The sequence below is a fragment of the Erinaceus europaeus genome, chromosome 1 (assembly GCF_950295315.1).
Source record: "Erinaceus europaeus chromosome 1, mEriEur2.1, whole genome shotgun sequence".
Lineage (NCBI taxonomy): Eukaryota > Metazoa > Chordata > Mammalia > Eulipotyphla > Erinaceidae > Erinaceus > Erinaceus europaeus.
In genome coordinates this window covers 116,492,458-116,510,292 of record NC_080162.1, presented here as the reverse complement: position 1 = coordinate 116,510,292, position 17,835 = coordinate 116,492,458, and the positions used below count along the sequence as shown (strand labels likewise).

The following is a 17,835-nucleotide window of genomic DNA, read 5'->3' as shown; positions in this document are numbered from 1 at the left end:
ACTGCACTAAAGGAAGCTTTGGTGCTGTGGTCTCCCCACTTCTCTCCCCTACACCCCTTGTCTTTAATGAGAGGCAGCTGAATCTCCTTTTTTGCCTCCTACACAAACAACACCACCACTCGGCCAGTGTTTCACTCTTGAGAAAGATACAGGAAAGGGGGCATGGGTAGATAGCATAATGGCATAATGGTTATCAAAGAGACTCTCCTGCCTGAGACTCCAAAGTCCCAGGTTCAGTCCCTTGCACCATCATAAACCAGAGCTGAGCAGAGCTCTGGTTTAAAAAAAAAAAAAAAAAAAAAAAAAATATATATATATATATATATATATATATATATATATATATATGGGGTTGGGTGGTAGTGCAGCAGGTTAAGTGCACATGGCGCAAAGCACAAAGACGGCGTAAGGATCCCGGTTCGAGCCCCCGGCTCCCCACTTGCAGGAGAGTCACTTCACAAGTGGTGAAGCAGGTCTGCAGGTGTCTGTCTTTCTCTCTTCCTCTCTGTCTCCCCCTCTTCTTTCCATTTCTCTCTGTCCTATCCAACAACAATAACTACAACAACGATAAAACAATAAGGACAATGGGGGGGAGCAATATATATGTGTGTATGTATGTATGTATGTATGTATGTATGTATGTATGTATGTATGTATAGGACAGTTACCAGCTCTGCTCCACCACACATGGAGCTCACTCAGTGTCCATGTGGTGCCAGGGCTCAAACTCAAGGCCTTGCACATGGTAATTCCTTTCTCTTTCTCCTTGTGTCCATCTTTTTGTTGTTGTTTATTTATTTTTCCCTTTTGTTGCTCTTGTTTTGTTGTAGTTTTATTGTTATTGTTGTTGGATAGGACAGAGAAAAATGGAAAGAGGAGGGGAGACAGAGAGACAGACACCTGCAGACCTGCTTTACCGCTTGTGAAGTGACTCCCCTGCAGGTGGGGAGCCGGGGCTCAAACTGGGATCCTATGCTGGTCCTTGCGCTTTGCGCCATGTTTACTTAACCTGCTGAGCTACCGCCCGACCCCCGTCCATCTATTTTTTATTAAAAAATACTTTATGAAACACAGGGAGATCAGAGTCTTGCTCAGCTCTGCTTATGGCAGTATTAGGGATGGAACCTGGGACCTCAGCCTCTGGCATGCAAATGTTCTATATAGCCATTATGCTGTTTCCTCAACTCTAGCCCATTGAATTTCTAGTTTGTCTTGAGAGTCTGGCAACTGCATGTCCATATAGGAAACCAGACTGCTCAGGGATCCTGCTCCCTCAGCCGTGGTGACTGCCCACTTCTGGGTCCCCTGGGAGTTGTATGGTCTGCACCTTTTATCAGGAAGACAGGCTCCTGGCATTGTGTGGCCTCTAGTATCCTTTGTCCCAATTTTTTAAATTGGTGCAAATGGTTGGGGCAGTTGGAGTCCCTGTTTGGCAACTGAGTTCCCGCCCTTGTGTGCATGTTGGAGGGAGTGACCAGCAGCCTGGTCAGTGGAAGTGGTGAGCTCCAAAGGCTATGGCCACCTCCCACCTGGGCAAGGGCAGGTCCAGGGCAGCTAACAGCTCCATCCCTGTTTTGCCTGCAGGTGGTGTGCGTGGGCAGGGCGTGGGGACATGGGGCCCGACATGGAGCTGCCCAGCCACTCAAAGCAGCTTCTGCTGCAGCTGAACCAGCAGAGAACAAAGGGCTTCCTGTGTGACGTCATTATCATGGTTGAGAACTCCATCTTCCGGGCCCACAAGAACGTCCTGGCTGCCAGCAGCATCTACTTCAAGTCTCTAGTCCTCCACGACAACCTCATCAACCTGGACACGGACATGGTCAGCTCCACTGTGTTCCAGCAGATCCTGGACTTCATCTACACAGGCAAGCTGCTGCCCAGCGACCAGCCAGCCGAGCCCAACTTCAGCACGCTCCTCACCGCAGCCAGTTACCTCCAGCTGCCTGAGTTGGCAGCTCTCTGCCGCCGCAAGCTCAAGAGAGCTGGCAAGTCCTTAGGCTCTGGGCGAATGGGGGCTGCCAGCATAGGGCGGCCTCCCCGTAGCCAGCGACTGTCCACAGCCTCCGTTATCCAGCCTCGGTTTCCAGGGCTTGTAGATGCATGCAAAGGGGCTCAGACCCCCCAGGAGCTTTCCCAATCCAAAGGCTCAGATGATGAACTCTTCCCCTGTGGTTCCAACCAAGACAGTGCACACGGCCTGGGCCGGGCCATCTGTCCAGCCAGCGTAGAGACCGGCCTTGGTGGCTGCAGCACCAACGGGAACAGTGGGGGTTTTGAGCAAGAGTTGGGCCTGGACCTGTCCAAGAAAAGCCCCCCACTTCCCCCTGCTACTCCAGGCCCTTCCCTCACCCCTGATGACCCAGCCCAGCTGAGTGACAGTCAGCATGGCTCTCCACTCTCAGCCTCCGCCCCTCCGATTGCCAACAGTGCCTCTTATGCTGAGCTGGGCGGCACCCCCAACGAGCCCATGGACGTGGAGGAGGCTGAGGACAGCCACCTGAGCCTGCTGGAGGGGCCTGGGGGGCAGCCTCGGAAGAGCCTGCGACACTCGACCCGCAAGAAGGAGTGGGGCAAGAAGGAGCCCGTGGCAGGGTCTCCCTTTGAGCGGCGAGAAGGGGGAGCCAAGGGCCCCTGCCCAGAAGAAGAGGGCGAGGGGTCCGGAGACAGGGTTCCCAACGGTGTCTTGACTAGCGGTGTTGGAGAGCCTGGCCCCAGAGGGCCCTACGGGGAGCCCCGGTACCCCTGCAAGGAGGAGGAGGAGAATGGCAAGGATGCCAGTGAGGACAGTGGGCAGAGTGGGAGTGAGGGCGGCAGTGGCCACACCAGTGCCCACTACATGTACCGGCAGGAAGGCTACGAAACCATGTCCTATGGGGACAACCTGTACGTCTGCATCCCCTGCGCCAAGGGCTTTCCCAGCTCCGAGCAGCTCAACGCCCACGTGGAGACACACACAGAGGAAGAGCTGTTCATCAAGGAGGAAGGGGCCTACGAGACGGGCAGCGGGGGCGCAGAGGAGGAGGCAGAGGACCTGTCGGCGCCCAGCGTGGCCTATGCAGCCGAGCCCCGGCCCTTCAAGTGCTCGGTGTGTGAGAAGACGTACAAGGACCCAGCCACGCTGCGGCAGCACGAGAAGACGCACTGGCTGACGAGGCCCTTCCCCTGCAACATCTGCGGCAAGATGTTCACCCAGCGCGGCACCATGACACGCCACATGCGCAGCCACCTCGGCCTGAAGCCCTTCGCCTGCGACGAATGCGGCATGCGCTTCACCCGCCAGTACCGCCTCACTGAGCACATGCGGGTGCACTCGGGAGAGAAGCCCTACGAGTGCCAGCTGTGCGGGGGCAAGTTCACCCAGCAGCGCAACCTCATCAGCCACCTGCGCATGCACACCTCCCCCTCCTAGAAGCCAAAGACCCATCTCCCCACCCCCTCCCCCACCCCGGGGGCCTCTGCAGATGCGCCCTCAGGGATGAGGAGGAAAGAAGAGAGGAGGCAGGAGCCGGCAGTTCAGCAGGGGCGGCTCCTGGCAGCACCTCTGCCAGCCCCACACCCAGAGCTTTAATCCAGTCTGTACCAAGGGAAACGATGAGGGAAGCCAGGGCACAAGCCCCAGTGAGCTGCGGGTGTCCTGTCTACCTCCCCACCCCACGCTGGCCCTGGCTTTCTGTGAGGGCAGCCATAGGCCTGTGGGAGGGGGCAGCAGGGTCTACCAGCACCCAGCTTGGTGCCCACAGGGGAGGGGCCTTCTCCCTCTGAGCTAGTGGTCAGGGGCCATGTCCGTATGAGTGCTTGAGTGCTTGTCTGTGTTTTGGAGGCCCAGGCTTTCTGGGAGCCATGCCGGGGGGGGGGGGGGGGGGAGTAGCCCACCCCCCTCCTCCAGCCGGGGTCCCAGCTCCTACCTCCACAACCAGAGACCTCTGGGCCTCTGTTGCTGTTATTCCTACTGATCTGTACCTTTTTTTTTTTTTTTTTTTCATTTTTGAATTTTTTTTTTTAAAGCAAAACCTATAAGAGCTGATTCACCCCCACCCCATGGCTGAGCCTGGGTCTGCAGACTGAATGTATGAGGCACCTGCCCTCCCTGTCCCCACCCTGCCTGCCTGTCTGTAGCGGGGTGCCCGCCCCTCCAGGCCCCAGAAGCCCTTCTTGCCCAAAGGCTTCCCTGGGCCCCTGAGCTCTGCCTCAGTTGCCTCGGGAGAGTGCTTTTCCTATAGTTTCCAAGGAATACCCTTTGTTTAGAGGTACTTTTTTGTTGTTTTAAGAGAAAAACCAATGTAACGTTTATGTGAATGTTTGAACGGGAAAGTCTGGGCTTGTGGGGGGAGGTGGGGAGGCTGAATTTGATGCCAGGGCTGTTGGTACTCCTGTTTTTTCACTGTGTGTGTGTGTGTGTGTGTGTGCGCGCGCGCGCGCGCATGTGCGTGTGTGTTGCCTGTGGACAGATATTGTGCTTTCCTTCCTTCCTTACTGATCGGGTGGAGAGACATCTGACCTTTTTGCTACCTCTTGAACTCACGAGAATAGTACGTTGGTGATTGGCAGTTGAGGCTGAGACACTTTTGTCTTCTCCCCGTTAGTATGCACAGGAAGACATGATCTTGCGCTCGCCGCAGCTGGGTCCTCACTCTTGGAGGCTCCTGCTTCCTTGCATACATTTCCTCCATGCGCACCCTGAGGGTGTTCTGTATGTGCTGCTGAGCTCCCGGGAGCCTGTTCAAACCTCTGTCCCATGCCCGGGTTTGGGGGAGTGAGTGCCCCAACCTCGATAAGAGCTGCCCACATGGGACCAGATGCCTGAGAGCCGAGCTGAGCTCCTTGCGGTCCCGGCCAGGGCCAGGATGAGGCGGAAGTGAGCCCCGCTTTTCCTGTCCCTTGGGCCCTTAAGGACTTGAGCTTGGTGGGGGTGTGTGTGTGCAGAGACCTACAGGAGGGACTGACCAAAGTAATGTACACCCCCTGGGGTACAGGCCCTATCTCTATACCACTCAGGTTGGTCCTGGCCCACAGCCATGGTGGTGACCCATTGTGCAGCCCTGTCTAGGGTCTCACCCCTTCACTGTCACCTGGGCTTTTCTCCTCACACACTGCTGTGAGCCTAAGCCAGACTCACAGGGACAGAGCAAGGCAGCTGGTCACAGTTAATGCCACTGTCCTTAACCCTTTACCTGTTGGAGCCACAGAGCTAAGCTAGCAGCTTTATCTTTTTCCTTTAACTTTGTGCTTTTTTTTCTTGCTATTTTAATTTCAGACCAAAAAAATTCCAGAATCATCCCATCCTTAGCTCCAATCAACCTCCCCCCCCCCCCAGCTGAAAACAGCCCCAAGTTCAGGGACCCAAGTGGTGCATGGCTTGTTCTGGGAATAAGTGAGTTTGGACTGAGCCCTCTGAGGTGGCTTCAAGCTTCAAGCTTGCTCCTCTGCCTCTTGGGTGGGAGATTCAGAGCTAGAGCAGGGGTTAGGTATTCAGGCTGAGTATGTGGGTGGGTATTATTCCCTCCACCTGCTTCAGGCCCCTCTGCTCTCCCATGCCCACCTGCTCCGTCAGCACTTAAGCATCATGACACAAAGTCTGTACTACATGGGAATTGTACATGCGCCTGGGCTGTGTTGAGCCTCCTGGGCAGCCAGCCACGTCCAGGAGGTGACTGGTGAAAGTAGGTGACTTGTTTGCAGATCTTCAGGGACTTGGGCACAAGGGCCCTCACTCAACATGTGTACGACTTAGTATTGTACCCACCTGAGTATTGTATCGAGCCTTTTCTGTATTTTAACCAGAAAGCAAAACACTAGTTTCCTATTTAAGATTTTAAGGGATTTTTGGGGTGGGGTGGGATGAACACAACACTTGGTTTTGTTTCCTTTTTTCCTTTGATTTCATATTGAGTGTGTGCTTGCAAGTATGTGTGTGGAGATGTGTTAAGAGCCTCACAAAGAAATCGGGCCCTTGGAGGCCAAGGGCGGCTTACAGTTCTCTGCTTTAGTCACTTAATTCCTGAATGTTTCGGAGAAACAGGAAACAGAAAATAGCAGATGTCATGTAGGAAAGAGGATTTAAAGAACAAGAAAGCTCATACCCAAATCCACAAAACTATTTTTAAACCAAAGCACATTTTGAATGCGTATGGAACCTCAGTGGGCTCAGAAAAGATACTAATATATTTATCTCATTGTTTACATAAACTTTTACAGTTTCAGACCTCAACAGTGGTAAGGCTAGTCCCAGTGACTCCCCACCTCCTACCAGAGCCTGTTCTGAGTCAGTCCTGAATTGGCTCATGGGTAGAGCATCCACCACGGGGCTGGGACAGGTGTGGAGGCCCTGGGTTCAGTTCGCCTGGGTCTCTCCAAGCCTAGCTGGCACCAAAGAGTGTGGGCCTGTGCTGACTGCCCCCCCAGGCTGCCTGGCGGGATCGTGGTGGTTCTGGCCAGTGGGCACAGCAGGGAGAGGCTGGCAGCTCTGGCCATGGGACCTGAGTCAACTTGGGCCCCTGGTGTAGGCAAGCCCCTTCCACTGGCTGCCCACCATCCTCGGGGTGCATTGATGTAATGGTCCCTTCTCAAGCCAAAAAGCCGGGACTTTTGCACAGCTGTCGACTCACAGGGAGCCCCTCATCCCACTCCTGACAGTGGGAGGGGATGGCTGGACTGGTCCTTACCAACACAGATGGTGCAAACACTCTGAACAGTGTTGTTTTTGTATCAATATGTTTGTGCAGTGATGAATGTATTTATTTCCAGACTTGGGGGTGACTGAGCGGCAGGCCAGGCTCTGCCACAGGCCACCGCATGTTCTCACCAGACTGAGCCACAGCAAAGGCTCCTCCAGGATTAAAAAAAAAAAAAATTAAAAATGTAAAAAAAAAAAATTAAAAAGAAAAGATGAACCTTTAAGCAACTAAAGAATCTCAGAGACTCACAGTATAGCCATACACCTCAGCCTGTGAAACCCAACACTGAACTGTCCGATCCAGACTGACCTTCAGAACCTCATACAGTCTATTTCCCACTTTCACCACTTGGGGGCGCTGGGGCTGTCCCTCACCCCACCCTGTCAGTATTCACTGGACTAGGCTGTGTGCAGGAGTGCGATCCGGGCTGGACCAGACCGGGCAGGCAGACCCACAGCTGTGCTGAGCTGGGCTGAGGCCTGGGCAGCCAGGAGAGCAGGCTCAGGGACAAGCGGCTGCATCCACTCACCTATCCCCTCAGCTAGGGGGAAAAAAAGGCCAGGCCTCACACCAGAGATCTCAGCCCTGCTGTGTCCCCTGAAGGGACCATGGTCCTGGAGTCACTAGGGGGCAGGCAGTATTGAATCTGTGAATCCAGTGCTGGGGGGAGGTGGGAAGAGGGACCTGGCCAGAGCCTCAGCCTGACATTCCAAGTTGGGGTGGGTGTGAGCTGTGGGAACTGGCTTCACTGCCCAGGCCCTCCAGCTTCAGTCTCCCCACTTTGTTCCTACTAGGAACCCCTCCCCTACCTCACCTCACTATTTATTGCTGTAATTTATTGACCTCAAAAATGCTGCATAACAGACCTCACTTGGGGCAGGGAGGATCCTAGGCCCCCCCCCCCCTTGGTGGGGCCCTATGGGGCCAGGTGCTGAGGAGAGCCTCTCTGTACCCCACCCATCACTTGCTTCCCCCCTCCCTGCTTTGAGGGGACCCCAGGTTGGGCATGAGCCCATTGACAAATACCTCCACAGGGAAGGGGGGGGATGGGGTTATAACTTTTTTGTTTCATTGGAACTGGAAGAGGGATCACGTCCTATTTGTGCCCTTCCCAGAGGAGGGGTGGGAGAGGGATGCCATGATCGCACTCCTGGACTGGCCACCACCGCAGTCCATCATCATGTCTGAAGAGTTCACTTCCCTCAAGCGTTAGGATAAATTCAGGTCAGAGCTGCAGGTTCCGCAGCCTCAAGTGTCATAGAAAAGCAACTTACCTACGAGTGATCTCTCCATTCAGAAGTGTGCAGTCTTAATGTACAGTGATGAGAAACTGTTATTTTATGATCTTTTCATTAAAAGCTTGATTGAAAACTATCTTGCCTTTGGGCCTGTGTGTTCTGTGGGTGTTCTCTCTTGCCAAGTAGCAAACTAGTTTATCCTAAAAAATGGTTTGAAGGTCTGAGGAGATAGCATAATGGTCACGCCTGAGGCACCAGGATTCCCAGGTTCATTTATTCCCCAACACCATAAACCAGAACTGAGCAGTGCTTTTGTTAAAAAGAACAGGTGCCTGGACCTTGCTTGAGAGCTCATTGCATGAGCAGGGAGCTTGTACTCGGCTCAGCATTGTGTGCAGTGAGTATCTGAATTGGCCGAGGCAGACTAGGAAGCAACAGCAAGGTTGACAGGGACTTTGGCCTGGTGGCCTGAATGAGGGGAGATTCAGCTGGTCCTCAGAACCCTCCACCCTTCGGGCTAAGGATTGATCCTGTTGCTTGGAAGGGGAAGGGCCAATAGACCTGCTTCTCAGGAGAACTGTTCTCAGGTTGGGACTGTCCAGGATTGATGAATGGGGCTTTGAGAGGTCATCTGACTTTTTGGACTGCAGATGTCCAAGTGGTGCTAGGGCAGCTGCAGGTGAAGTAGTAGGCCCATACCTCCAAAAGGACATGAATACTGCTTTCTAAGTCCTGGTGAATTCTCTTCAATTATTTTTAAGATTTATTTTGCTAATTTATTGGATAGAGGAAAAAATCAAGAAGGTAGGGGGAGATACAGAGGAGAGACACCTGTAGTGTAGCACTGCTTAACTACTTGTAAAGCTCCCCCCCCCCTGCAGGCAGGGATGGGGGGAGGGGGCTCGAACCCAGATCCTTAAGCAGTATAACTCAACCACATGCACCACCAACTAGGCCCCCCCTTTTTTGAAATCGTTTTTACTCCCTTTTGTTGCCCTTGTTTTTTATTGTTGTAATTATTGTTGTGTTATTGATGTCGTTGTTGGATAAGACAGAGAAATGAGAGGAGGGAAAAGAGACACCTGCAGATCTGCCTCACCTCCTGTGAAGTGACTCCCCTGCAAGTGGGGAGCTGGGGGCTTGAACCGGGATCTTGACGCCGGTCCTTGTGCTTTGCTCACGTGCTCTTAATTTGCTGCACTACCACCCGACTCCCAACTAGGCCCCTTGTTAAGATGTATTTGTTGGGCTGGGGAGAGAGAACAATGGTTAGGGTTAAAATTCAGTCTCCAGGATCACCATAAAACAGGTGAGCAGTACTCTGACAAAAACTTAAATTTAAGTAAAATATCACTATTTTACCAAAACACTGCTCAGCTTTGGAGCCTCAGACAGGAGAGTCTCTTTGCATAACCATTATGTTACCTACCCCCGCCCAACTAGACATTACAGAACCACATTGTTAGCCTTGCACATATGATGCCGGGGATGGAGCTCAGGACCTCGTGCTTGAGTTTGAGAGTCCAACACTTTTGTGCTACCTCCTGGGCTGCTCCATTATTTGTAAGTTCTATTTTTGTTTTATTAAAGCAATGGCTGAACATAGTTTAAATCAAATGTTCTCTAGAAAACTCAAAGTTAGTGGTCTGGGAGATGGTGCAGTGGATACAGCATTGGACTCTCAAGCAGAAAACTCAATTAATAGCTTGTCATGGCCTGGGAGATGGTGCAGTGGACTCTCACACATGAGTTTGATCCCCATTCATGTTCCAGCCAGAGTGATGTTCTGGTTCTCTCATTAGTCAGTTGTTTAAAAATAAAGAGGAGGGGTGAGTTGTTAGGTGTAGGATAGCTCACCTGGTGGAGCATACATGCTATAATGTACAAAGACCCAGGTTCAAGTCTTCTGTCTCCACTGCAGGGAGGAAGCTTCACGAGTAAAACAGCATTGCAGCCATACACATGTGCTGCTGGGAGCTGAGGAGCCATGTAGTCCCAAGTGCAGACCCAGTTGGTGTCACACTTGATTGAACACATGTCACATGCTCAAGGACCTGGGTCCAAGTGTCAACTCCCCATATGCAGGGGAAGGTTCATGAATGGTGAAGCAGGGCTGCAGGTGGCACTCCTATACATGCTTCCCATCTTAGTCTGGTCTCTAGCCAATGAAAAAAAAATGATTTTGTGGTCCAGCAGATGGTGCAGTGGATAAAGCATTGGATTCTCAACCATGAGGTTCCAAGATCAATCCCCAGCAGCACATGTATCAGAGTGATGTCTGGTTCTTTCCTATCTCTCATGAGTAAAAATATATTAAAAACTAAAAGCAAGGGGTGGGGGTAGATAGCATAGTTGTTATGCAAAGAGACTATTTTATTTGATAGGACGGCAAAATTTAGAAGGTAAGGAAGAGATAGGGAGAAAGACACCTGCAGACCTGCTTCACTGCTTGCTTGTGAAGCATCTTCCTTATAGGTAGGCGGGAGAGCTTGAACCCTGGTCATTACGCATGGTAATACGTGCAATTGGCTGCTTCTCTAATCAATCTCAACCTCTACTTCTCTCTACCTCCTCCCTCCCCTTCAGAACCTGGGGAAGCAGCCTGCAGGGACAGAGTGGCAGATTTGGGCTGAGGGGCTGCCAGCAAAGGCTTTCCTGTGGTCCAGGAAGTGGCACAGTGAATAAGGTGCTAGACTTTCGGGCATGAGGTCCTGAGTTTGAGCCTCCTGGCAGCACATATACCAGATTGATGTCTGGTTCTTTCTTTCTCATCCTCATCCTTCTCATAAATAAATAAAATACTTGATTTTAAAAAAGACTTTCCTGTAAGTTAAGTTTGGATTGAGGCCTGAAGGAAGTGAGAGGGACAGGCCAGAGAGAAAAGCAGGTGCAAAGGTCCTTGAACAGGCAGGCGAGCTCTTGAAATAGCAGCAGGCAGATTCCTGGGCTCTTGCTTCAGGCCTCAGGAGAACAGTAGGGCCTGGTGATTTGTCTCTGGCCTCTAGTCCAGTTTATTTAGCAAGTGCTTCTGCCATTCAGAAGTTTGTGTGTTATTGAGGTCCTGGTGTCTCCTCCCACCTGCTTGTTACCACCACTCTTGTGGGCTTGTGGGTAGAGGCGTGTTGGCACATAATGAATGACACAAGAATTTGCTGAATGAATTGGAACAGCTCCAAGTGCTTTGCAAATGTCGATGCTTTTATTCCTCTGAATAGTCCTGACAAGGCAAGTGGCAGCTCCATTCACAGGTAGGGAAGTGGAGGAGCAAAGAGGGCAGTGATTTGCCATGGCAGAGCCCTCAGGACCTGGGGACAAACTTTAGGGAGGGCAAGAGATGGGGTGGGCAAGGGTGCAGCCAGTAGAGGATTCTAGGGCACAATGAATTCAGAATCAGCACCATGACCTGATTGGGGGCACTGCTGAAACAGAGTTAACTGGAGGTCTGGGAGGTAGTGCAATGCATAAAGCCTTGGACTCTTAAGCATGATGTCCAGAATTCAATCCCCAGCAGCACATGTACCAAAGTGATGTCTGGCTCTTTCTCTTTTCCTTTCTCATTAGTAAAATGTATAAAATATTAAAAGAGAGAGAGGCCAGCTGGTGTCACACCTGGTTGAGTGAATGTTACAATGTGCACCGAACAGAGTTTGAAGCTCTGGTCCCCCACTTGTAGGGGAAAGCTTTGCAAGTGATTAGTAGTGTTGCAGGTCTCTCTCTCTTCTAAATATATATATAATCAGAGCAGCAATCAGCTCTGGCTTATGGTGGTGTGCAGGATTGAATCTGGGACTTTGGAGCTATCTACCCCTATTCAGTCCCAGTCTCTCTTCCCCTTCTCATCAATATGTAATCTTAAAAAGTATATGGGAGGTGGGCGGTAGTGCAGCGGGTTAAGCGCAGGTGGAGCAAAGCGCAAGGACTGGTGTAAGGATCCTGGTTAGAGCGTCTGGCTCTCAACCTGCAGGGGAGTCACTTCACAAGTGGTGAAGCAGGTCTGCAGGTGTCTATCTTTCTCTCCCCCTCTCTGTCTTCTCCTCCTCTTTCCATTTCTCTCTGTCCAAACCAACAACAACGACATCAGTAACAACAACAATAGTAACTACAATAAAACAAGGGCAACAAAATGGAATAAATATTAAAAATGTTTTTTTTAAAAAGATACTTATGGGTCCTCAGGTATGCTTTCTTTGTTTCTTTTTGTTCTACAGGAAACAATAAAGTGACAAGATATCTTTGCCAGAGGCCCAGAGCTAGATTTTTTTTTAAATTTTGTTTTCCCTTTTGCTACCCTTGTTGTCTTTTGCTGTTGTTGTAGTTATTGTTATTTATGTCGTCGCTGTTAGGACAGAGAGAAATGGAGAGGAGGGGAAGACCGAGGGGGAAAAGAAAGATAGACACCTGCAGACCTACTTCACCGCCTGTGAAGCGACTACCCTGCAGGTGGGGAGCAAGGGGCTCCAACCGGGATCCTTACGCCGGTACTTGCACTTTGCGCCACGTGCACTTAACCCGCTACGCTACCGCCCGACGCCCTGTTTTCTTTTTCTTTTAAATATTTATTCCCTTTTTGTTGCCCTTGTTGTCGTTGTTGGATAGGACTTCCCTGCAGGTGGAGAGCCGGGGGCTCAAACCGGGATCCTTAAGCCAGTCCTTGTGGTTTGCACCACCAGCTGTGCTACCGACCGGACTCCCAGGTATGTTTTCTTGAAAAAAGAAGTTTGCAATCGCCATGATTTTTCTTAATTAGGTCTTAGTATTTTCTTATTCTTAATGATTTTATTCTGATTTTTAGCTAACTTTTTAAACGGGCAAAAGGCATCCCTGCCCCTCCACCCCCGTAGCCGGGGTGGTGACCCAAGCGGGCCCCGCCGCCCCCTTGCCATTGTGACGCAGCGCGGGCCGGCCCTCGGGGGGCGCGGACGGGGGCAGAGCCCCTGGAGCCATGGCCGAGACTCAGGAGCTGCTGCTGCAGCTGCAGAAGGACAACCGCGACGGGCGCCTGCGGAAGCAGGAGCTGGAGGAGCTTGTGCGCGGGCTGGAGGCGGAGAGCGAACTCCTGCACGGGCGCCTGCAGAACCTGCGCGAGCGCGAGCGGAGGTGCGGGTCGGCAGTGCGGGGGGGGCAGGGCAGGTGAGCACCCGCCACCTCTCCCCGCGACTTTGCCTCGGTTTCCCCTCTGCAGCTTGCGGCGCAGACGCGGCCAAACGGCGCGCACCCTGAGAGCCGAGGCGCGCGAGGCAGCGCGGGAGCGAGCGGAGCGAGCGCGCGCGCTGCTGGAGGCGGTGGAGCAGCGCCAGCGGAACCTGGTGGGCGTGGCCTCGGGTGACCGTGGTCTGGGCGGGGCCTGGGGGGATGGCTTGGGACTAGCCGGACGCCCCCGACCCTGCCCCCAGGAGCAGCACAACCGGCGGCTGCAGGAGCAGTGGGAGGAGCTGTCGAGTCAGGTAGGAGCAACCCCGCGTCCCCCGAGCCGCGCGATCCCGTGCCGCCCGCCCCTCCTCCGTGCCCTGCCCTGCTCTCACGAGGCCCCCCTTTAGCTCTTCTACTATGGAAGGGAGCTGCAGAGTCCGCCACGCGAGGAGCAGCAGCTCGGGACGCAGCTGCTGGCGCTGCAGGTGCGGCGCTGGGCGGGGCACTCCGGGGCCGGGAGTGGGGTGGAGGTGGGGCTAGGGGCGGGCTGGGGGTCCCTCCAGGGGCGCGGCGGGGCTGCTGGAAGCCTGACAGCCCCGGATCCTCGCGAAGAAGCAGCTGGAAGCGGCGGAAAGCCGGCAGGCGGCGCAGGCCGAGAGCCTGCTGCAGGTGCGCGCGGGGGCGGCGGGCCGGGGAGGGAGCTGTGCGACTTCCCGCACCTGACCGGGGCTGCCCGCACCCCAGGGCACGCGGCGGATTGAGGAGGCCTGGGCCAACTTCCAGGAGCAGAGCGAAGTCCTGCAGGTGGGGCTCTCCCCTCCGGGCCGCGGAGCCGGCGCCCCCCGTGTCTGAGGCCCCTTTTCGCCCGGCAGGAGCTGCAGGAGAAGGTGACGAAGGCGGCGGCCGCGCTGGACGCCGCGCGGGGCAGCCAGGACCTGTGAGCCCGCTGCCCGCCGCCGCGGGGTGTGGAGGGGCCAGGGCGCTTCAGGCCGCCCACCGCCACGCCTGTCCCCGCAGGTGCGACCCCCGGCTCCGCCGCGGGCAGGACTGCGCCGGCTCGCTCATGGAGGAGGTGGCCAAGGCGGACCGCGTGAGTGCGGGCGGGGCGGGCGGGGCGGGTGGGACACGCACCCTAGGGCACCCCAGCAGGTACCGACCACCAGCCCCCTTCTCCCGTGGGGTCCCGGGCGGCGCGGCGCCCCCTTGCGGGTCAGAGCTGGACCCGCGCGGCGCCCTCTCCCCGCAGGAGAGGCGGCTGTTCGGTGGAGCGTGCGCGTCGGGCCTCAGGTGAGCGTGGCGCGGGCGGCGGGCACCCCGCGCTGGGTCCGCACTCTGCGCGTGACCCTCGCCCCCGCGCTTGTCTGTCTGTCCGCAGGTTCTGGGCGCTGGGCGCGCTGCAGATGCTGCTGCTGCTCCCGCTCGGCCTGCTGGTCCTGCCGCTGCTCTACCTGCTGCTGGTGAACCCCGCCACGCTGCCCCCCGGGCTCCCGCGCCTGGGCTCGGCCGCCTTCTTCCGTCGCCTGCGCTACACGCTGTCCCCACTGCTCGAGCTGCGCGCACACCGGCTGCTGCCCGCATAGCGTCATCACGCGGCCGCGGCCTCCCGCACCTCTGTCTCCGAGTGGTTTTTGGGTGCAGGGAGGGCGGTGGAGACGCGACGCAGGTCTGGAGAGGCAGGTGGGGAGGGGGACGGGAGGTGGAGCGCCTGGTTAAGCGCACATAGTACTAAGTACAAGCACTCGTGCAAGTACCCGGGTTTGAGACCCTGGCTTCCCCCCTGCAGGGGGGGCGCTTCACCAGCAGGTCTGCAGGTGTCTATTTTTTTTTTTTTTACCAGAGCACTGGTTCAGCTCTGGCTTATGGTGGTGCGGGGGATTGAACCTGGGACTGTGGAGTCTCAGGCGTGAGAGTCTGTTTGCATAACCATTATGCTATCAACCCCCCCCCCACGTGCTCTCTAGCTTTTTAAAATTTTTTATATTTTTATTTATTTTGTCTCCAGGGTTATTGCTGGGGCTTGGAGCCTGCACTACGAATCCACTGCTCCTGGAGGCCATTTCCCCCCCATCTTTTTGCCCGTTATTGTTATTGCTGTTGTTGCATAGGACAGAGAAAAGTTAGAGAGCCAGGGCTCCAACCAGGATCCTTACTCCAGTCCTTGTGCTTCGTGCCATTGTGCTTAGCCCGCTGCGCTACTGCCCAGCCCCCATATTTTAATTTTTATTTATTATTGGATAAAGACGGAGAAATTGAGAGAGGAGAGGGAAAGATAGAGACAGACACCTGCAGTTCTGTTTTACCATTCATCAAGCTTTCCCTCTGCAGGTGAGGACCAGGGCCTTGAACCCAGGTCCTTGTGCACTGTAATGTGAACACTTAACCAGGTGCGTCACTGCCTGGCTCCTCTATATCTCCTCATCTCTCTTAATTTCTCTTTGTCCTATCCAATAACAAAACAAAAGCAGAAAAAATGGCCACCAGGAGCAGTGGGTTCATAGTGCCAGCCCTAGCGATAACCCTGAAGCAAACAAGGGAGGGTTGGCCTTGGGTGACCACAGGACAGCAACATTGATCATGGCTCCCAACTGGAGCAAGACTGGGCTTCTCAAACCTGCACTCTATGCCCATGTCCTGGGAGACTGCTTTTCTCCGCTCCGTGCTGCCCACAGCTTCTGCTACTCTGGACCTGGTTAGTAGCTTCTTGCTAAAGCTGTGTCCTCGCTGCTGAGCCTGCACCTGCAGGCGGGTGAGAATAGCTGGTGGCCCTTTTGCCTGACTTCAGTGCCCTGGGACCCCTGAAGAGCCCTCCTGACCTCTGGTAGGTGCATAGCGCAGGCCTCAGGCATTCCTACCTGACCTTTGCACAGACACTGTGCATCTGAGCTTTAAGTTTTCTTTTTTAAATATTTTAATTATTTATTAGTGAGAAAGATACGAGAGAAGAGAAGGAACCAGACATCACTCTGGCACATGTGTTGCCAGGGATCAAACTCAGGACCTCATGCTTGAGAGTCCAATACTTTATCTACTACGCCATCTCCCAGACTAATTTTTCTTTTAAATAACTACTTATGAGAGAGGGAGAGAGAACCAGAGCATTACTATGTCACATGTGATGCTAGGGACTGAACTCAGGACCTTGTGTTTGGGAGTCCAATGCTTGATCCACTACCACCTCCTGGACTGCTTGTTTTTGTGGCACTGGGGAGTCTTAACGCATGCAAGACACCACTGAATGACTTCTGTGGCCCAATTTTCTTTCTGAGAAAAAAAAGATGAGATGGACACTGCTCTGCTCTACCATTCATGGAGCTACCCTGGTGCTGTTTATAGTGCTGCTATGTGATTCTGGAGCCTGGAACCCAGGCTATCACACATATGAAAACATTAGCTCTGCTGGGTGAGCTGTTTACTGACCCCTCCGTATACATTTTAGATTTGATCTATGAATTTCCAGAAACTTTTGAGATTTTATTTATGATCCTAATCTTTTTAAAAAAATTTTATTTATTCCCTTTTGTTGCCCTTATTGTTTTATTGTTGTAGTCATTATTGTTGTTATTGGTGTCATTGTTGGATAGGACAGAGAGAAATGGAGAGAGGAGGGGAAGACAGAGGGGGCAAGAAAGACAGACACCTGCAGACCTGCTTCACCGCCTGTGAAGTGACTCCCCTGCAGGTGGGGAGCCGGGGGCTTGAACGGGGATCCTTACACTGGTCCTTGTGCTTTGTGCCACCTGCACTTAACCCGATGTACTACCACCCGACTCCCAATCCTAATCTTTTTGAGGTCCATCTTCAGAGAACTGATTCTCCTGGTTCTCCTACATAATGTCTCCATTTTCTGTTCCTGTAACTTCAGCAATGTTTAACATTATCAGTGTACATCTTTCACATATATATTATGTATATTATTGGATTTATGTATATTATTGGCTTTACTAGAGACAGCCAGAAATTGAGAGGCTAGGGGAAGATAGAGAGGGAGAGATAAAGAGACACCTGCAGCACTGCTTCACCACTCGTAAAGCTTTCTCCCTGCAAGTGGGGGCCAGGGGCTTGAACCTGGGTCCTTGCTCATTGTGGCATGTGTACTCAACTAGCTGTACAGTTTGAGAATCAGACCCAGCTGATTGGAGTCAACAAGGAGAAACTTTATTAACAGTAACAGGCCACAGATAGAGCTCTGTTCTTAAAACTGGCCCCTGAACAAAGAAGGTGCAGCTTCTGTAGGGACTACAGGCTGAAGAGCAGAAAGAAAGCTCATCAAGCATGAGGTCCTAAATTCAATCCACGGCAGCACATGTACCAGAGTGATATCTGGTTCTCTCTCTCCTCCTTTCTCATTAATAAAAATCTTAAAAAAAAAGAGAGTGAGAGAGATGGATGGGGTAGTTAAGCAGAAGCAACTTTAGAAACAGAGTAAACAGTGCTACTTCTGGGACATCTGTGCTGCAGTCAGTTTGTCTCAGTGTACCTGGGCTCTGACATCTGCTGACAGTGAATGTCCCCAGATGGCCCTGTAAATGTAGGGGTCTCTGGAGGGGTGACACTGCTCCCAGCTCAGTCTCCCAGGAATCGCTCCTCAGCCAGATGTGTGCTCAGGTCTCCAACAACAGACCCAGACAGCACACTGGATAGTGTGTCCTCTTTGTCATGCTCACACTGGTTCCGATCCCAGCCTCCACCACACTGGGGGAGCTACTGGCCTGTCTGTCTGGCCCTGTCTGAAAACGTTAGCCCAGAGTGATGAAGCCCAGGAGATGAGTAAATAAAGACCTCCTACAAAAAAA

At 53.2% G+C, this 17,835-nt stretch overlaps 2 protein-coding genes across 8 annotated transcripts in view; both read left to right on the top strand.

The window, feature by feature from the left end:
- Positions 1-8,048, top strand: part of HIC2 (HIC ZBTB transcriptional repressor 2) — a 32,695-nt gene extending 24,647 nt beyond the window's left edge. For both annotated transcript variants that reach the window (XM_060194423.1, XM_060194426.1), the window contains exon 3: positions 1,585-8,048. In XM_060194423.1, coding sequence (XP_060050406.1) covers positions 1,585-3,409 — 1,825 coding nt within the window. In that variant the 3' untranslated portion in view covers positions 3,410-8,048. The remainder of the gene's footprint in view (positions 1-1,584) is intronic.
- Positions 8,049-12,734: 4,686 nt separating this feature from the next.
- Positions 12,735-16,600, top strand: TMEM191C (transmembrane protein 191C). 6 transcript variants are annotated; one of them, XM_060194473.1, is made up of 10 exons: positions 12,741-13,009; positions 13,095-13,218; positions 13,306-13,356; positions 13,450-13,527; positions 13,655-13,711; positions 13,787-13,846; positions 13,915-13,929; positions 14,060-14,132; positions 14,289-14,329; positions 14,418-16,600. In XM_060194473.1, exons 1-10 carry the CDS (start codon positions 12,855-12,857, stop codon positions 14,763-14,765), a joined length of 1,002 nt encoding a protein of 333 aa, XP_060050456.1. In that variant the 5' UTR covers positions 12,741-12,854; the 3' UTR covers positions 14,766-16,600. The 6 variants fall into 6 exon arrangements, with proteins under 6 accessions (XP_060050447.1, XP_060050463.1, XP_060050473.1 ...); XM_007538393.3 differs by having other exon boundaries at positions 12,745-13,009; positions 13,915-13,979; positions 14,418-14,650; XM_060194464.1 differs by lacking the exon at positions 14,289-14,329 and having other exon boundaries at positions 12,735-13,009; positions 13,915-13,979.
- Positions 16,601-17,835: the final 1,235 nt, after the last annotated feature.